The following is a 19,491-nucleotide window of genomic DNA, read 5'->3' on the forward strand; positions in this document are numbered from 1 at the left end:
GAAGAACCAAATAGTACCTGCAACTTGTAGCATATTCTGTGGCCGGGTTTCATTTTATTCACCACCTTACTGTATTTAATTACTAAAACTTGAGTCTCTCAAAATATTGTCCCCTTCCCTTGCTTTGCCAGTCTTCACTCACTTGTAATTCAAGGGATTGTGTTTGGCTGAGAATATTTGATAAAATATCATCATGTTCTTTAGGCAACTTTTAACATCTTAAACATTCCTGTTGCAGATAGCTAAGAACAAACAATGTGGTATGCATACAGAAGTCACCACCTTAACACAGGAGAAGAAGCTGGGTTCCAGTGCTGGTGGATGGATGCTGGAAGGGCCCAGAACTTCTGGTGGACTCAAGGGAGATTTCCTTAAGAAAAGCGTAGAGCCAGAGACTTCGGAGAGCTTTGACCTTAACCAAACATGTTCTGTTAGGGAGGAAGAGTTTCAGTTCCAAGGGCTCAGGCACACTGTGTCTGGCAGGCAGCTGGCTGAAGCGAAGCTTCTGGACCTGAGAACAGTTGAGCAGCTGCGACTCGGTCTGAAGACCGTTGAAGAAGTTCAGAAAAGTCTTAACAAGTTTTTGACCAAAGCCACCTCCATTGCAGGACTTTATCTAGAGTCTTCCAAAGAAAAAATGTCATTTGCTTCCGCAGCCCAGAAAATCATAATAGACAAAATGATGTCTCTAGCCTTTTTAGAAGCTCAGGCTGCAACGGGTTTTATAATCGACCCCATTTCTGGTCAGACTTACTGTGTTGAAGATGCAGTTCGTCAAGGCATTGTTGATCCTGAATTCAGGACTAGGCTTCTGGAGGCAGAGAAGGCAGTTTTGGGATATTCACATTCTTCTAAGACTCTGTCAGTGTTCCAGGCGATGGAAAATAGAATGCTTGATAGGAAGAAAGGGAAACATATCTTGGAAGCGCAGATTGCCAGCGGGGGCGTCATTGACCCTGTGCGAGGCATCCGTGTCCCTCCAGAAACTGCTGTGCAGCAGGGCTTGCTGAACAATGCCATCTTACAGTTTCTGCACGAGCCGTCCAGCAACACCAGAGTCTTTCCTAACCCCAACAACAAGCAGGCTCTGTATTATGCGGAGTTGCTGCAGATGTGCGTGTTTGATGTAGATTGCCAGTGCTTTCTCTTGCCATTTGGGGAAAGGGACATATCCAATCTCAACATAGAGAAAACTCATAAAATTTCTGTGGTAGATACGAAAACAGGAGCAGAGCTGACTGCGTATGAGGCTTTCCAGAGAAACCTGATTGACAAAAGTATTTATCTTGAACTTTCAGGGCAGCAGTACCAGTGGAAGGAAGCCACATTTTTTGACTCCTATGGACATCCTTCTCACATGCTGACTGATATTAAAACTGGTTTGCAGTTCAATATTAGTGAGGCTGTAGAGCAGGGAACACTAGACAAGGCCTTGGTCAAAAAGTATCAGGAAGGCCTTACCACACTAACAGAACTGGCTGACTTTCTGCTGAGCAAGATAGTTCCTAAGAAGGATGTGCATAGCCCCATTGCAGGCTACTGGCTGACTGCTAGTGGGGAACGGATCTCCTTACTGAAAGCCTCCCGGAGAAATTTGGTTGATAGGATTACTGCCCTCAGATGCCTTGAAGCCCAAGTCAGTACAGGGGGGATAATTGATCCTCTAACTGGCAAGAAATATAGGGTAGCGGAGGCATTGCATAGAGGCCTAGTTGATGAGGGCTTTGCCCAGCAGCTGCGCCAGTGTGAATTAGTAATCACGGGCATCGGCCATCCTGTCACTAATAAAACAATGTCCGTGGTGGAAGCTGTCAATGCAAATATCATAAGTAAAGAGATGGGAATCCGATGTCTGGAATTCCAGTACTTGACAGGGGGCCTGATAGAGCCACAGGTTCACTCGAGGCTGTCCATAGAAGAGGCTCTGCAGGTAGGGATCATTGATGTCCTCATCGCTACCAGACTCAAGGATCAAAAATCGTACATCAGGAATATAATATGTCCCCAGACTAAAAGAAAATTGACATATAAAGAAGCCTTAGAGAAAGCTGATTTTGATTTCCACACAGGACTTAAGCTGTTAGAAGTTTCTGAGCCCTTGATGACAGGGATTTCTAGCCTCTACTATTCTTCCCAGTAGGGCGTTGAAGTAGCTCCATGCAAAGGCAGTGCCGGCTGCTTCCTGCCATCTGTTCAGAGCAGATGGCGCCTGCTAAATGTGCAGTCTAGGAACTGTGTCCCTAACTTGAAGCACTGATGTTTTCTTGTAGGCTAGAAATAGCTCCCTGCTCAGAAAACACGGTCATTCTTGAATTGACAATAACAAGAGATTGGCTGCCCCTAAAATAGTTACATTTAAAAAAGAAATCATATCTCACTTAAATAAATGGGTTTCATCTAGGAAATGGTGTAAGCATGGTGACCATCCACACATTTGCAGACTCATTTCTTCAGTCCTTCTTCAGAGTTCTTTCACTGAATAGATAGATTCATCATGTTAAGGACGTGGAACAATATGCATCTTGGAAGAGTACCTCACAGAGCACCGTGGGATTGAAGAGAATAGGCAGATGTGCTCCAGACCCAGGAGGCTGGAGATTTGCTTCCTGTAGGCTGTGATGTTCTTTTACATATTGAAGTGTCCGCTGTAATCTCGTTTCAGTTGAGACTTTGGAATTAAAATCTAACAAGCCCGTTGCGTGTTGTGTCGGAGGAGGGGGGTCATCTATGTGTCTGCTTCTCTCTCCTTTTGCTTCCTGTTGTCTGAGAGCTTTCTGTCCAGGCGTTCATGATTGTAATGCTAATGTAAAGGCAGCAGTTCCCAGATCTCTCAGTCTCATGAATAAAGTTGAGTTTGCTTATTTGTCCTGCTCATGAAGCAGCTGGGTGGTCAGAGCAGTGAATAAAGATTGTCAAAGTGTCCCCAGCTACCCTAGACATCTGTGCTGTGACATAGTGGACATGGCTAGGTGAATGAATAAAAGGTCTCTGTAACCCCGTATGCACGATGGCAAAGCATTTTTGGCATTCTGATTTTCAGCAGAAAGGGTAGATGAGTTGAGAAGCTCGGTCATCAGTCATTTACTGGAGTGTCCCTTCTCTTTTTTAACCACTTGTATCCGTCAGAAGTCTTTGGAAGAAGAGAAGAAACAACATGTTGAAAAAGCTAAAGAATTGCAGAAATGGGTATCAAATATCAGCAAGACCATGAGAGATGGGGAGAACGCTGGGAAGCCTCTCTTCTCTAAGCAGCAGGTATTCATAGAGGTCCTAATGCTGTTGGGTAGAATTCACTGAATCATACAGTATACAAAGCACAAATCTGTACATTAATTTCCCCCTGGGTTACAGGCTTTTACAATGAAGACCCAAGAGGCTGGGTCGTTAGTCAGTTTGCCCAAAGAGTCATAGTTAGAATGTGCTGGAAAAGGGTATCCTATTCCAAAACCAGAACCCTTTGCATTGGCCCCACTATCAGCAAGCCAATAGGTTATAGGACTTCCTTAGATCCATTCCCCCATTACATCTTATGTACATCCACTCCCCCAATAGCATGACTAGGATAGTTGGTCAGTGAAGTCACCAGTCCTCCATGCCACCCATATCAGAAAGACATGGAGAATACCATCTAGGATGTGAACACTGTTGAGTGTTTAGTAGTTCTTTCAGGAATCTTTTCTGTTTCACAAGCAAATACTTACTTAGTGTTAGTTGGGAGACTGCGTAAGGGAGGTGTTTTTGCCCCACAGTGTACCACTTGAAGCTCAGGACATTGACATTAAACCATAAATTCTATTAGTGCTGTCATTGGTGGTGGGAATTCCTTCTAGTTTGTATCTTGTTGGATTGGTCTTGTTTTGGGGAGACAAGGTCGAGGCTAGTCTCACCCTTGCTATGCAGCACAGGCTGGCCTAGAACTCCTCAGTTCTCTTTTCTTTCTTTCTTTTTTTTTTTTTTTTTTTTTTTTTTAGACAGGGTTTCTCCATGTAGTTTTGGTGCCTGTCCTGGATCTTGCTCTGTAGACCAGGCTGGCCTCAAACTCACAGAGATTCACATGGCTCTGCCTCCTGATTGCTGGGATTAAAGGCATGTGCCATCATGCCTGGACATTGACACCAAGAGAAGCTTTTGCATAGGAACACTTTTCCCACAGGAGGCCAGCCCCTACCCTTGCCTAACATTGTAGTTTCCAGAGCTGTCACTCAGTCTCAGTGTTAGTGTCTCTGCCAGCTCTGCCCTAGTACTTAAACTCGCTTGACCCTGACACGGGGGTGGAGAGGCTGGGGGGGTGGTCAGGAAAGGTATCAACTCTTATCTAATCTTGCTTTTGATATAAGGCCAAATAGATCTGATTTGGGGTTTCTCTTGAGAAAGTTTATACTTAAAATATTATTCTTTAAAAATGGAGTCGGTTAGCTCATAGTCTTTCACGGTATGTGTCATTCAAATGGAAGAACTGAGAATCCTGAAAGCATGTACATTTGGTGTGTTTTAAGCCAAAACCCTTCCATGTAATTTACCTAAAATGTTTGATTTAAAATATTCTTAAGCTTTTCCTTACTATCAAATAGGAAGGCATTAAAAGAGGCACATAAGTCTTAGCAAAGATGTCTTGAGAGAATGTGTTTCTTCAGAAGCATGACTTATAAACACATTATAGTTAACACAAGATTTAGATGTAGTATACACAGACCCTTTTATTTTTGTCGGAGCTGAGGACCGAACCCAGGGCCTTGCGCTTGCTAGGCAAGCGCTCTACCACTGAGCTAAATCCCCAGCCCCTCACAGACACTTTTAAGTAAGATTGTGGCCTTAGCCTGGAATTCTACCAGAACACTTGCTCTTCCTCTTTGAAAGGAGAAAGTGGTTTGATAGACATAACGAGGGAGTGCTCAAAGATTCCACTTACCTTCATGATTCCCTGCAGCCATGCAGAATAGATGTCAGTGGACTAAGGAGTATACTTGGCATCTTTTCATTGGCCCGGTATTTCCCATTCCTGTCCACTTACAACAATGGAAGCTTTGATCAAATGAAAGGGGTTAAGGAAAAGTCTTGGGGGAACTCCTTTTCCCTCCATCAATGGGGTTTCCTCTCTGGTTGCCCAGATGACTTGGGATGGAGGGTGCTAGCCTGGGGCAGTTATCTCTTGATCTACAGGCCTACTTTCACCATAATAAAAAGGAGCTTCTGGAAGGAAGATCCTCTTCGGAAGTAGTGTCCCACAGTCTCAGTGTCCTTTTGAGAATGATGATATACAAGGATGTTAGTGAGCCAGCACCGGTCTCTGGCCTTTGGTACATTCCTGGTTGGGCCAGGACAGATGCAGGGACTGTGTGGTGTTGCATTAAGATGATAGCACCGTGACACCTAGAGGTCTCTGCACTTCTTGTGTCTGCTGGGGAGAGCTGACCTCTTAGGCAGGCCTGTACACTGCTCACAGCTGGTAGGCTGTGTGTGTCACTGGAAAATACAACTGTCACTTTTGTCTTGATTAAAATCATATATTTTTAATTATTATTTAATACTCATTTTGTTGGGGGAGAGTTTGAATGTGCCTTCTTACCTTACAGATTTCCAGTAAAGAAATATCAATCAAAAAGGAGCAATTCTCTGAAGCGCTTCAAGCCACACAGCTTTTTTTGGCTAAACATGGAGACAAGTATGTTGGCTTTCACTGGCCCTTTCATTCGGTGTAGGGTCACGTCCTGAAAACCATCCAGCAGACAAAAGGCAGCATGCCTTACCTGACATCCTAACAGTGGAACACCAACAAACCATACTTTACGTAATAGACCGTGAACTTAGCCACCTGTCACTCCTGGTCTTCACCATTCTACAGTGTACTCATCCTCATCGATACTGATACGTAAACTGCCTCAGACAGGTTGAAGATGAGGAGCCAGTGAGTGGCAGGGCAGGCTCTAAGTCAGGCTTTAATTCTTGTGGGGAACTTCTTAAATGTGGTGTGTGTGTGTGTGTGTGCGCGTGCGCGCGCACGCGAATGTGTACATGTTCACATGCATACGTAGTGGGTGTATCTCTCTGTTTTCTAGTCCTGTTTTTCATGAGTTACTTTATTTCAACCAGTGATTCAAACAAAGAAGGCATCATCTTAAATCCTGTTGGCGTGTCCTCTTCATGGTTACCCTGAAATGATTTTCTGTTATTCCTTGAAGAATCTTTCTCTGACCAACTTAGAGCAGTTATTCTGGTCTTGTTGTTGTTGTTGTTGTTGTTGTTTTTCTCTGGGAGGGCACTGGCTTACTAGTTTAACTCTTTAGTGTCTTTCTTAGACAAAGGAAAGAATCTTGGATATTTTATATAGGCCCCTGACTTTAATACATAATCATTTCAAGACCTGAGAAGTAGTCACGCTGTATCCGAAGACTGTGACGCAGGGACATGGAGGCAGTTTACAAACCTTTGCACGTGAAGGCTAACACTACCTCTTGATACTTTATTCCTGTTGTAGACTGACAGATGAAGAAAGGAATGAATTGGAGAGACAAGTGAAAGCTCTTCAAGAAGGTTATAATTTATTATTCAGTGAATCCCTGAAACAGCAAGAACCGCAACCCTCCGGAGATACGAAGGCAGAGGAGAAGGTAACGTTGTTCACTAGATGTGAGGTCCGTTCAAGAGTCTGGTCTGTGCATGACTGAAAATATATGGTAATGTACCTCAAGGTTTATCCGTGGGAAATACGTGGAGAGAGTTGGAGAGTTTGGAGGCTTGTGTGTTTATAAAGTACAGTCTCACATGTGCTGGTCATCATTCTGTGCCTTCTTAATCTCTGCCTTGCATGGTGTAAGAGGACTCGTTCATTTTCTAACTCCTCTTTTTCAAAGCCATTCTTTTACTGTTAAGTTAGGTATTTTATTATAAAATATGGTTAGAAAAGAGCCTTGCGTGGGTCATCTCTTCAGTTGATATGCTGTGGAGTTTTTTGATTGTCAGAGGTACCCATGAAAATTATTTGAGTGATGGGAGGCTACATCTTAAAGTGAGAATACTCACATCTTTAAAAAAATAATAACAGAACTCACTTAAAAATTGTCTGGCTCATAGTAATGTGCTCAACACAATGCCCGATATTTTAAAAGTGTTTGTTATTTTTAATTCCATAACTCCTAGGAATACTTTGACATAATTTGTCATGTTTTGGGGGTATGTAACAAGTTTCCTGGCTCCTTATTTTTTTTACTATCCTTGGAAAAGCCTGTATGCTGTAAACATCGGTAGCATGGAGTCTTTCATGTCACTAGACTCTAATCTCACTCGGATGCAGAAAGCATGCTTTGCCTTCTAGATAAGTGTTCTGTTTCCTCACTGTCAACACCTACTCCGTGTCCTCACTAACCTCGTTAGTATGCACAGATATTAAGTTTTCAATTCACAGATGCATGTTGTTTTCAAAGCTTTATCACATCCTGTGCTGTTGAATAGATCACTGACATAGATCACTTGTGCATTTGAGCTGCCTAACATTCACAAGCTGCCTTGGTAAGTAGAGGACTTTTTTATGATCAAGTTTATTAAAAACAAAACCACCTAAGTGGTAGGAAATGCCCTTGGGTTCCAGACTGACCCGAGCTTTCTGCATTTTCCTTCCAGCTGGATAAAGTGATTGCGGGCACCATCATTCAGTCAACTGGAGAGGTCCTTTCCGTCTTCCAGGCGGTTTTAAGAGGCCTTCTTGACTATGAGACAGGACTCAGGTTGCTTGAGGCACAGCTAGTGATTTCTGGTTTGATTTCACCAGAATCAAGAAAGTGTTTTGACCTCAAAGATGCTGAAAGCCATGGCCTCATTGATGAACAAATTCTGTGCCAACTGAAAGAGCTAGATGAAGTAAAGCAGATTATTTCCACTACGTCACCAACTACGATTCCCGTGCTGGATTGTCTGGCTCAGGGCATGATACCAGAATCCATGGCCATCCGCGTTCTTGAGATACTGCTTTCTGCAGGTGCTCTGGTGGCTCCAGCCACAGGCGAACACTTGACCTTACAAAAGGCTTTCCAGCAGAATTTGATTTCCTCAGCATTGTTTTCTAAAGTCCTAGAAAGGCAAAACACTTGCAAAGATCTTATTGACCCATGCACTTACGAGAAAGTCTCTTTAACTGACATGGTCCAAAGAAGCATTTTGCAGGAAAATCCCAGGATTTGGCTTTTACCCGTGAGACCACAGGAAGCGGGCAGAATAACACTGAAATGCGGAAGAAGCGTCAGCGTCCTAAGAGCCGCTCATGAAGGGCTCCTAGACCGTGAAACCATGTTTAGGTTGTTAGGTGCACAGCTTCTGTCTGGTGGTCTGATCGATTGCAACTCTGGTCAGAGAATGACTGTGGAAGAAGCTGTGGCAGAGGGGATGATTGACAGGGACACTGCAAGCAGTATCCTCACCTACCAGCTTCAGACCGGTGGGATCCTGCACTCTAACCCTGCTAAGCGCCTCACGGTAGACGAAGCAGTGCAGTGTGACTTGATAACTTCCAGCAGTGCACTTCTCGTTCTGGAGGCTCAGCGGGGCTATGTTGGACTCATTTGGCCCCACTCCGGTGAAATATTTCCCACATCTTCTTCCTTACAGCAAGAGTTGATTACAAATGAATTAGCCTGCAAAATTCTGAATGGGAGACAGAAAATCGCGGCTCTCTATATCCCGGAAAGTTCTCAGGTCATTGATTTGGATGTTGCTAAGCAGTTGGGAATTATAGACCATAACACAGCATCCATTTTAAAAAATACAACCCTGCCAGACAAAATGCCAGATTTGGGAGATTTAGAAGCTTGTAAAAATGCCAAAAGATGGCTCTCTTTTTGTAAATTCCAACCATCTACAGTTCATGACTACAGGCAAGAAGAGGATGGTTCTGATGGTGAAGAGTCAGTTGCAACCCAGAGCTCAGAACAAACTAAAAAGTTATTCCTATCTTATTTAATGGTAAACAGCTACATGGATGCAAACACGGGGCAGAGGCTTTTGCTCTATGATGGAGACTTGGACGAGGCTGTGAGCATGCTGCTGGAAAGCTGTGGTGCAGAACTTGGAGCCGACACAGCCGTTAAAGAAAGTCTCTCTGTCTTAAGCATCCCTGATGCCTTTCCTAATTATGCCTCAAGGAAAGAAAAGGATGAGTGTTCAACGTCGGCAGCTGGTTCTGATAAATGTCCTTACAGACAACCGGAACATAAAGAGGCTCTTGAAAACAGAGAGTGTGCCATAAATAAAGAGTTTTGTAGAATGGAAAACAATGACAACAGTAGTGAATTGTATTGGCCAGAAAACATAACAAATACAACAGCAATTGTTCATAAAGCCAGCAGTCCATCTAGCGTGTGTGTCCCCAAACCTACATCATATTCAACACAGCCTGAATATGCAGAGGAGAGCATGCTCAGATATGACTCTGATGACACATTGAAAGACAGTGAAGATCAAAGTGAGCTTGAAACAAAGGCACAGCCACGTGAATGTAATCATTCTAAAAGCACTCAAGATTTGGCAGGTCCTTTTTTGACATCAAAAACTGGTGGACTTTGTCATTGGAATGGACGAGAGAATGAAGAGAGTATGCAAAAGGACCCATCTGCCTTTGACTACTCCCCCCAGCTGAGTGCCCTGTTAAGTCATGATGAGTTGAGGCACAGTCAGGGCAGTTTGAGTGATACACAAACCCCACAGAACATGGCATATCTGTGTGAAGCTCCTCCATTGTCATTCAGTGACCAAAGTGTGTCAGCTGATGAAAGTACAAGAGGAAAATTCCAAGACCAATTTCTGGGAATTGCAGCTATTAACATCAGCTTCCAGGGGGAGCACTGTGGACAGAAATCTTTAGATACTGGGTGTGGCGATCCTCAAGTACAGTATCACAGTGATGAGTACACGTCCAGTGTTTCAGGTGAGAGTGAAAATACTCAGCAAACAGATGAAAATGAGAAAAGTGGGTCTGAGGTGGACAAATACTCCTGTACCGTGATCCCTGGGGAGGGTTCACACAATACCGACACGTCTGTTTGTGGCACAGTGTCACATAAAGGAGCCATTGACGCTGGCGACTATGAGACATCGCTGCTGGCTGATCACCAGAGTGACTCAGGGACAGACACGGAGAGTGATGATTATTTTTATGATACCCCCTTGTTTGAAGACGATGACCACGATTCTCTAGTTCTTCAAGGTGATGACCGTGATGGCTTGCAGCCTGAGGACTATGACATGTTGCAGGAGGAAAATGATGGGACCCCTCCTCCTGTGGATACTTCGTGTGATGTTTCAGAAGAGAAGAAACGTCCTTTGCTTCTCCAAGGAGGAATTGTTGATAGCTTAAGTGTGAAGAGCAAAGCGCACTGTTCTCGGGAATTTCTTGTAGGTACTGAGAACGCTGAATTACATTTAGTTGACCAGAAACAGTTAAATTCAGTTGGCTCAGACAAGGTGAATGAACAGTTAATAGAACCTACATCTAAAAGGGAGAGCCCGTGTGCCCTTGACAAGAATGATTCTGACTCACTGGCTGACGGTGAAATCACAGGAAGGAAGGAGTGCTCTGGAGTTTCTGTAACAGCTGATGATGGCTGGAGAGGGGGAAGAGAGGAGCGTGGCACTAGCCAAGAAAGCCAGTCTGATGCTGACCGGGTAGGTTCCACGCCAAGTAGAGAAAGTTCCAGGCATTCTGTATGTGACGACAGTGACACGGATGAGGATGATGATGATGGTGACACTCCCAGTGGTGACTACAGCAGTGCAGACAGTGGTGAGGGAGGAGGAGGGGGACAGGGAGTGGAGGATCAGGACGGAGAGCCCATGTACCAAGTTGAAGATACCCAGTTGTGTTCTGCCACCCCTGGAAAGGAACATGGGGGTGAAACCCGAAGTATCAGTCCCAAGCTTCTCCTGGATGAAATGCACCGTGACAGCCCTTTAGAAAATCAGCACCGTGCAAGGGCTTTGCGGCCAGAATCAACTGGTAAGCAAAGTCAAGGCGCTGAAAGAAGCCGCTGTCCAGAACTTAGGACTGAAGCTGATGACGAGGGCAAAGTCAGCCCGGCTGGTCACGTGGCAACTCAACACGTGTCGCTGCCTGAGGCTAAAGACAGCGCCTCGGAAAAAGCCTTTGGCTTCGAACGCATTTTATCTAATGATACTGGTTTGATTTCTGAATTAGAAAGGGATGTAATGAGCACAAAAGTCAAGTTGGTTCAAGGGCCGGAATCTACAAATATTCTAAAGACTGACGACGAGCATCTTGAGAATGTATCACCCAAAAGCAGTGCATCTTTGGAGGAAATCATTGGTTCTGAGACCGAGTTAATAGGAGGACCTTCTGAGGAAAGCCAGTTGTCATCCACCGTAAGTGACAAGGATCAGCAGGGAAGTGGAAGAGGTCTGGTTAAAGGCAGAGATGGCAAAAACGAGCAGCTGGTGGATGAGACATCCATTCGGGAAATAGGTTCGGATAAAGAGGAAGGGTCGATAGAAGGCTCAGGAGAAGAAGAAAGATATCTCAACCCCTTTCCAAATGAAAGTGCACCGGAGACCCTCGGTATGGTTAAGAGTCAGTCTCCTCATCCACTGACGGACACCGAGGAACTCAGTCACAGAGGGAGCCTGAAAGCAGAGACTGTGACTCTTGGAGGTGAACTCAAAAATGTCAGTGGAAGCCCTGTTCCGTTTGAGACTCTTGCAGAAATATTTGACACCTCATCTTCTGAAGTGACTCATGCTTATTTTACTTCAGATGTCACATCCCCTGAGGTAAAGAGCCATGTGGAAGAAGATTCCTTCACAGAAGGACTGGAGACAGAGAGTGATTCGTTTACTTCCTTAGAAAACTCTGATAAACATATAAAAGTGGATACACCAGAACCAAACAACATCCCAAGCTCTGTTTCAATAGTTTCTCCTCCCATAAAGGATGATTTATGGACAGTAAATAATGCAGAGGAAATGTCAATCATTCCCCAAGAAGACTGGCCTCCAGGTGCAAAGATCCAGCAAAGTGATACCTGTACCAAAGAAAGTATCTCAGAAGGAAAAACAGGAATCCTTCAGTTCACTCCAGAAAATAGTGACGCCACACTGTCACCCCTACCTCTTAAAAGTGTGGAGGACTGTGGAGAGAATGCCAGTTCTGAGCAGTCTAAGCTCCATCTGAATGGAGCGAAAAATGCCCCCAGTAACACTTTAGATGGGGGCTGCTCACCGTACGAAAGCACCATGGAGAAAGAAAGCATTGAGAAACAGCCACACAGAGATCTAGCCTCAGCTCCAAGACTCCAAGAGAGAGAGGTTCGTGTTCCCGAGTTGTCTCTGGCATTTGGGGATGGCGGGGAGGCCATCTTGAAAAGCATCTTAGAAGAAGGTCATACGAACCTCCAAGAAGGGACAGACCCTTCAGCTTGCATAGGCACCAGAATTTCAATTCAGAGCTTCGCTGAAACAGTTGTCTTGCCTCAGTTGCCAGATGAAGTATCTAGTGTGCCCAGTCCTGGCGTCCCCACCACGAATAACTCATCAGAACCGAAGGCAGAGCGTGGAGGGGATCCTCTCTGCATGGCAAGTCTTCAGTTGGACCTTCTTGATATTCTGAAGCAAAAACAGCAGACCCAAGAAACCTCAGGCACATCTGAGTTGATGAAAGGGTTAGCTCAAAGGGAGGGGGGTCCAGAGAAAAGAGGTACTGCCTCTGAGTTACTTCCACCGCAGCTTAAAAAAGCTCTGTACGAGCTGCTTTGGGATGGCTATTCCGCTGAAAGAGAACAGGCTGAGGCCTCGAATCACAAACCTCGCGCTGCTCCTGAGATGGTGGAAGAAGAGCCATACATCTGTAGTGGTCTTACAGACAAAGAAGGAAATCACCGTTCTCCGAACCCACAAACTGTAGGAGAAACAGGGGCAGAGAACTCTACTGTGCACACAGCAGCATTGGCAAGAGATGAGAAGCTTGAAGAGCTATGCAGTGAGCCTCCAGGCCATTCAGAACGTGTTTCTGCATCAAAAGAAATGGCCTCTGATGACAGCTCAATGGAAAAAGTGAGTTGACATATTCATTTTTTTTCCCATAACAATTCCAGCAGTAAACACGTGGGGGATAATCCCATACATTTTGTTTCCTTTAATATTTTTCCATAAAGTCTATTAATTACTGTATCCAAATTTGTTTTCAGTGTTCCAATGAGTTGCAACAGTGTTTACAATATACTGAGAAAATGCATGAATATTTGGCTTTGCTTGGAGACATGAAACCCCCGTTAGACAGTCAGCCGTCTGAGGATAACAGTCTAGAAGCCTTGAAGAATCAGCTTAAGCAGTTAGAGGTAAGATTTATCTACTAACATGCCTGTCAGCTTCCCATCGGTAATCAAGTTAAGCAAAAGGTTTCTATGGGGTCCTAGTTTTAGAGGCTCTAACCTATGACCCCTTGGTCCTGTTACTTTTAGTTTTGTGGCAAGGCAGTTCATCACCTCATACTGAAAGGCAGAGGAGAGAGAGTCCCCCAAGCCCTGAGATCTGGAGTTCTCCTATTAAGTGCACTTCTTAAAGTTTCTAATCCTCCCCTGTAGCACCAAGCCAAGGTCCAGAGCACCAGCCTTGGAAGACATTCAGACAACCACCCCAGCTGTCGTATCGGGTGGTTCATGGATGCTTCCATTTCATGCACAATTTGCAAAATGTGGAATGCTTTGCTCTTGTGTTTTGTTTTTGGGTTTGTGCTTTTTGCTGAGCAGTAAATAGATGTGGAATATATTTCTTTGCAGACATTTGAGTTGGGGTTTGCTCCAGTTGCTGTGTTTTTAAGAAAAGATCTAAAGTTGGCAGAAGAGTTCTTAAAGTCTTTTCCTAGTGCCCTTCCCAAAAGACATCAAGAGGAGCTGAGCAAAAGCCATGAAGGTTTGCAGAGTGCCTTCTCATCTCTCAGCAGTGCATCCTCAGATAGAAAGAAACAGCTCATTCTTGCAATCGACTCTGAAATGGTAGGCTTTTATAAAAGGGTGAATTTTGAATAAAATGTGATTAATTATTTAAAAATTTGAGGGTTTTTTTTAAAGTATTATAGTTTTACAGTTCTCAACTCTTCAAACAGAATCATTGTAGGACTTTGAAATTTGGGGACAAGCAGAAATGAACATGTAATTTTGTTTTCTAGTCTAAACTCACAGAAGTTTATGAAGATTTCCTACATAAACTTACGTCATATTCAGATTGGGTATCAGAGAAAAGCAGTTCTGTGAAGGATATTCAAACTGTGAACATCCAAGATACTGAACTTGTAAAGGAAAGTGTGAAGTTTCTTAAGGCAAGTATCAGAGTCCATATGATAAGGTATAAAGCCTATAGATCTAGTGTTAGGCGTGTTCAGGACAAATAGAACCGTACTGAGACTGTTAGGGACTTCAAGCCTGTCTTTGGCCTGAAGAGCCAGCTTTCATAGTTGTCCTAACTCTGGAAGCTCTCCCATACACCGTACCAACTTCTCACTACCACTGACAAACTGACATTTGTGTGTATGTCTTTTTTTTTTAATAAATGAATAATGTAAGCACAAGATAGCTATAAATTAGTCAAAGTATGGGAGCATAAGTCATACTTAGATAATTAATTTTGGTGTGAAATTTTTTTTCCATGCTCTTAATTTGAACAACATTCCCACGAACACAGTTAAGCTCCTTGTCTCAGAATCAGAAAACTAAAATTATAGTGTGTCCAATTCACATTTTGTGTTGTTTGTGGTCTTCTTACATGTGATCACAATTGAAAGGCTAATGGAAACATGAGCAGTTACTTTAATGTGCCTTTCACTATAATGAATGAATCTGTTTGGGATCTTCATTTTTTGTTATGGTTTTTGGTTTTGTTTGTCAGTTACATTTTAAATAGGATATACCAAAGACAGACTGTTCTTGGGTTTACTTATCTGTATATGTTAACTACTATTGTATTTAAATGCTTTATTATTGGGATGGAGCAGTGGCTTAGTGTATAAATGGCTTGCCACACTTTTCTACGTGAGCATGAGGATCTAAGTTTAAATCCTAGATTCCGTGTTAAGTTGGGGGGTAACGCACATCTGTATCACCAGTGCTTCTGCGCCGCAACTTGTACTGCTTTCTTCACAGGATGTGCTAAGAGACCTTACGCACACCAAAGTGCAGCTGGAAACAGCAGCCTTTGACATACAGTCCTTCATCTCCGACCATGCACAAGACCTGTCTCCCAGCCAAAGCAGACAACTGCTGAGACTCTTAAATACAACCCAGAAGTGTTTTCTTGATGTGCAAGAGCTGGTAACCACCGAGGCGGACCGGTTAGAGACTCACTTACAACTAGAGCAGGAGCTCGGTCATCAGAAGGTCTGCCTGTCTTGTGGAGCTGGGCTCACTGTTTGCCTTGTTCAGTGTGAAACCAGAAATAGTGGCCTGAGTGGGTGTGGAGTATACCTTCTGCAGTGGTCTAGGGAGGTGCTCTGGGTGGGCCTGAGTGGGTGTGGAGTATACCTTCTGCAGTGGGCCTAGGGAGGTGCTCTGGGTGGGCCTGAGTGGGTGTGGAGTGTACTTTCTGCAGTGGTCTAGGGAGGTGCTCTAGGCGGGCCTGAGTGGGTGCAGATCAGATTTCTTGCAGTGGATCACAGCATGGTTTTTCATGTTGATGCTGTATGCCGTTGATCCTTTTCATTGTTCTCTAGCAGTGTTATGTTAGGTGAGAGGCTTAATTCTCTCCCCAGAAATGGGAACTAGAAAGCATTCAGAAGCGTGCAGGAGTAACTGATGATGGTTTAGCTCTGGAGTCCAGAGTACTATTTCCCCTGGAAGAAGGAGGGGCACAGAGTTGGAGCTTGTCTTTGGAGTACTCATCTAGAGCCGAATTGCCTAAATGCTCTCCTTTATCTGCTTTGTGTGACTCAGGGAGGTGACTTACCCTCACTTTGCTCATTGGTAAACTAGAAATTGTAGTGTTTATCTAGTCATATTATGAGCACTGGTAAAATGACTCATGACAGCAGCCCTGTGCCTGACCCGTGCTGAGCTTTCAGTAAACATGAGCTGTGTTTACCGTCGCTGTGAGCTAGATAAGTGTGTCTGGGGAAGAGGAAAATAAAAGAACAAGTTTTGACTTACTGATCATTCCGATTTCATGGATTCAGTGCGTGCAATGGCTGTAATGAGCAAAGAGCATAAGGACAAAGTCGAAGTAATGCATGCGACGTTCCTGATACTCTTGAAGCATCCAGGCATTGTGTGTGGCATGATAACCTGTATATACATATCCATATGTTTACTGACCAATCACCACTAACTTCTCTTTTGGTGTCCTTTTGCAGAATTAATTCTGTGTGTCGCAGGTTTCAAGCACTTAAGGACATGGGATGTTTCTTCCTGTCGGTCAGAAGTTCCATCTCTTACACATATGCATGGCCAGTATTCTCTTGAGCAGCCTCTGGCAAACAGGCTTCTTCCGTGTGTATGGACATGCTCATACTGTACTCTCTGTCCTTGCTCAGTTGGCACTCCAATGCTATCGTGTTTACAGCATACTTAAAAAGCTTAATGGAGGGTGTTTGGAAAGTGATTTCTGATAAGAGGCTTGTTCAGAAGCGATTTGAAGGTCACCCCTTGAAGGTGTTTTGGGTTTCCTCCATCTTAGGTTGTGGCAGAGCGTCAGCAAGAGTACAAAGAGAAACTCCAGGGACTGTGTGATCTCCTCACCCAAACTGAAAACCGCCTAATCAGCCAGCAAGAAGCCTTTGTGATTGGAGATGGCACAGTGGAGTTAAAGAAGTACCAGACCAAGCAAGAGGTAGACTTGTGGGAGCAGCAGCTGTATGTCCCTGTTAGGTTTGGTTACAGTGTCTGGGCTTGCTGGAAACAGATCAGGTGTATCAGAAGCAAGGAATTCCCAAAGGCCCTGAGAAAGAGCTTCAAACTTCATACTGAAAGCTAGACTCACACTTAAAGCAGGCCACCTCATTGTCTAGACTTCTTTGGTGACATACTTCATCAGGGGAGTAAATGATACATGACAACGTGAACCCTTTATGTCCGGCTGACTCGCTTGCAAATCAGGAGAAGTAGCCTCAGTCTGACTTCTTTCTCAGTACTTTGTCTTCCTTTTCCTCTGGCCTTTTCCTGCAATTCATTCTTTTTATCTTAGAAGGGAAAGGGATAAAATAACAAAAATGCCAGGTAAGAAAAATCTGTATTTTGGTGTCGGGAGAGAGAGCCTCATTATGTGTAGCTTTTGACTCAAATTCAGAGTTAGTCGTGCCTCTGGGGCTCAGTTTCCTTCAGTCAGAACTGAGTGTACTTCTCTTGCCACATTCTCATTAAAGCCGAGTAACCATGAGTCAAGTCACTACCACAGTTAATGTTATACACAGGCTCTCATGCAAGCCAAACACTCAAAACCTGGAGGAGCCTCAAGGCAGAGTATGGACAAAGGTGTTTTTAAGACGCACTGGTATATTATAAAGAATAAAAATGCATAAAAACAGGATTCCTTTGTTTTTAAGAGAAAAGATCATAGACGGAAATTTCCACTTCCCAGACAAAAGGAAAGCTATAACTCTGAGGGGAGAGCTCCCTCAAGTGCCCTAATGGCCGGAGCTGAGATGCAAACATTACATCATGCCAGGTGGTGGTGGCACACGCCTTTAATCTCAGCACTCAGGAGGCAGAGGCAGGTGGATCTCTGAGTTTGAGGCCAGCCTGGTCTACAGAGTGAGTTGCAGGACAGCCAGGGCTACATAGAGAAAACCTGCCTTAAAGAAAATAAATAAATAAAAACAAACAAACCACAACCCACTACTTATATATAACCTGGTGTTGGAAAAAGAGTGTCTCAGTTAATTGATGGAACTATTTTCTTTTCTTTCTGAGTGAATAGGTCTGTATTAAAATCAGGGTTTGGTTGGGTGTGAGGATAGTGTATGACTGTAACAGCACGTGGGAGGCTGAGGAAGAGCATCACTAATATCATCCCAAATTATGTTGTAAAACTCAAACAAATTTGTACGACTTGTGTGCTTGGTGCCTCAATATTTTCAATGCTTCACAAATATTCTTTTCTTAAGCATGAAAAACTCATACATTCTTAATACTGAGATTTCAAATTATATGAAAATGAAAGTGCAGTTAAACCGATTCACCCTACCATACTCTGTATGCTTTTTCAGCTGCATTTGCTAGTCTCTGCCTACAATAACTCTCCTTTAGAATTACAGTTCTGCAAGAATTGAAATGATCTAATAGAATCCTTTCTCCTCGTGTGTGTTTTAAGGAATTGCAGAGAGAGATGCAAGGAAGTACACAGGCACTGGCAGAAATAGTGAGAAACACAGAAATCTTTTTAAAAGAGAGTGGCGACGAGCTGTCCCGAGAAGATAAGGCTTTGATCGAGCAGAAACTGAACGAGGCAAAGATGAAGTGTGAGCAGCTGAATCTAAAGGCAGAACAGTCGAAAAAGGAGCTGGATAAAGCAGTGACGTCAGCCATCAAGGAGGAGGCTGAAAAGGTGCCTGTCCAAGTGCCCGGTACACGGTTGCTTTGCTGGAGATGGCTAACATGACGTGGTAGCTGCTTGCTTTTGTTAAGTGTGTCAGGTGGTAGTGAGCCGTGATTAGCTCGGAGAGCTAAAATGCTGGGACTGTGGGCACATAGTTGCCAAACACAAACAAAGATTGGAAGAATTGGCTTTGCTTAATCTTTCCTTAAGTAGAAGCAGACTGAGAGACTTTGGATGTGAGAAGTGCTGTCCATTATAGTTAAAAATTCAAAATAATACGTTTGAAGGCAGTGTAGACCCAGAGTGACTGCTTGTTGCTTTAGAGTTTAATTCCCATATGTTTCTAATATGTGTTAGTTTTTATAATTCAGGATTACCTAAGTATTTTTTAAATGTGTTAAGCCTAGGCTGTGTCTATAATATTTACGAACCTTCCCTACCCAGGTTGCAGCCGTGAGGCAGCTGGAAGAGAGCAAAACCAAAATAGAAAACCTTATGGACTGGTTGTCGAACGTGGAGAAAGACTCAGAAGGGGCAGGCGGGAAGCACACACGGATGATGGAGCAGAACGGAACCCATTCACATGGTGGTGATGGCAAGTCGGTAGCTGGTGAGGAGGACGAAGTCAATGGTAACCTGCTGGAGACAGACGCCGAGGAGCTCGTTGGGAGCACGGAGGAGAATCTGAACCAGCAGTACCAGAGAGTCAAGGTGTGTGGGTTAGACAGTGATACTGTCAGATTCTATGTGTAGGTCAGTAGTCAGCTTTATACAACCACAGAGAGGAAAGACTTCCCTCCCCCAGGCTCATTTTGTGTCAAATATAAATTACTCTGGAAGTTCTTAGGAGTAGATCACTAGGTACAGCTGCTGTGCATAGTGAAGCCTGTTTAAGGAATGAGAGGGGGCTGGAGAGTTGGCTCAGTGGTTAAGAAAGCTTGCTGCTTCTCTTGCCGAGAGTTCAAGTTCAGTTCCCAG

The 19,491-nt window shown here is 44.0% G+C and overlaps 1 protein-coding gene across 15 annotated transcripts in view; it reads left to right on the forward strand.

Moving 5' to 3' along the window:
- Window positions 1-19,491, forward strand: part of Dst (dystonin) — a 419,328-nt gene that overhangs the window by 281,495 nt on the left and 118,342 nt on the right. For 10 of the 15 annotated variants that reach the window (XM_036168011.1, XM_036168013.1, XM_036168012.1 and 7 more), the window contains 11 exons: window positions 3,127-3,255; window positions 5,574-5,662; window positions 6,476-6,608; window positions 7,618-13,047; window positions 13,182-13,331; window positions 13,773-13,988; window positions 14,162-14,311; window positions 15,132-15,365; window positions 16,657-16,809; window positions 18,289-18,522; window positions 18,958-19,224. In XM_036168011.1, the coding sequence (XP_036023904.1) occupies window positions 3,127-3,255; window positions 5,574-5,662; window positions 6,476-6,608; window positions 7,618-13,047; window positions 13,182-13,331; window positions 13,773-13,988; window positions 14,162-14,311; window positions 15,132-15,365; window positions 16,657-16,809; window positions 18,289-18,522; window positions 18,958-19,224 (7,185 nt within the window). The remainder of the gene's footprint in view (window positions 1-3,126; window positions 3,256-5,573; window positions 5,663-6,475; window positions 6,609-7,617; window positions 13,048-13,181; window positions 13,332-13,772; window positions 13,989-14,161; window positions 14,312-15,131; window positions 15,366-16,656; window positions 16,810-18,288; window positions 18,523-18,957; window positions 19,225-19,491) is intronic. The other 5 variants (XM_036168019.1, XM_036168020.1, XM_036168021.1 and 2 more) reach the window with 1 other exon arrangement.

Source organism: Onychomys torridus, chromosome 18 (genome assembly GCF_903995425.1).
Source record: "Onychomys torridus chromosome 18, mOncTor1.1, whole genome shotgun sequence".
Classification (NCBI taxonomy): Eukaryota; Metazoa; Chordata; class Mammalia; order Rodentia; family Cricetidae; genus Onychomys; species Onychomys torridus.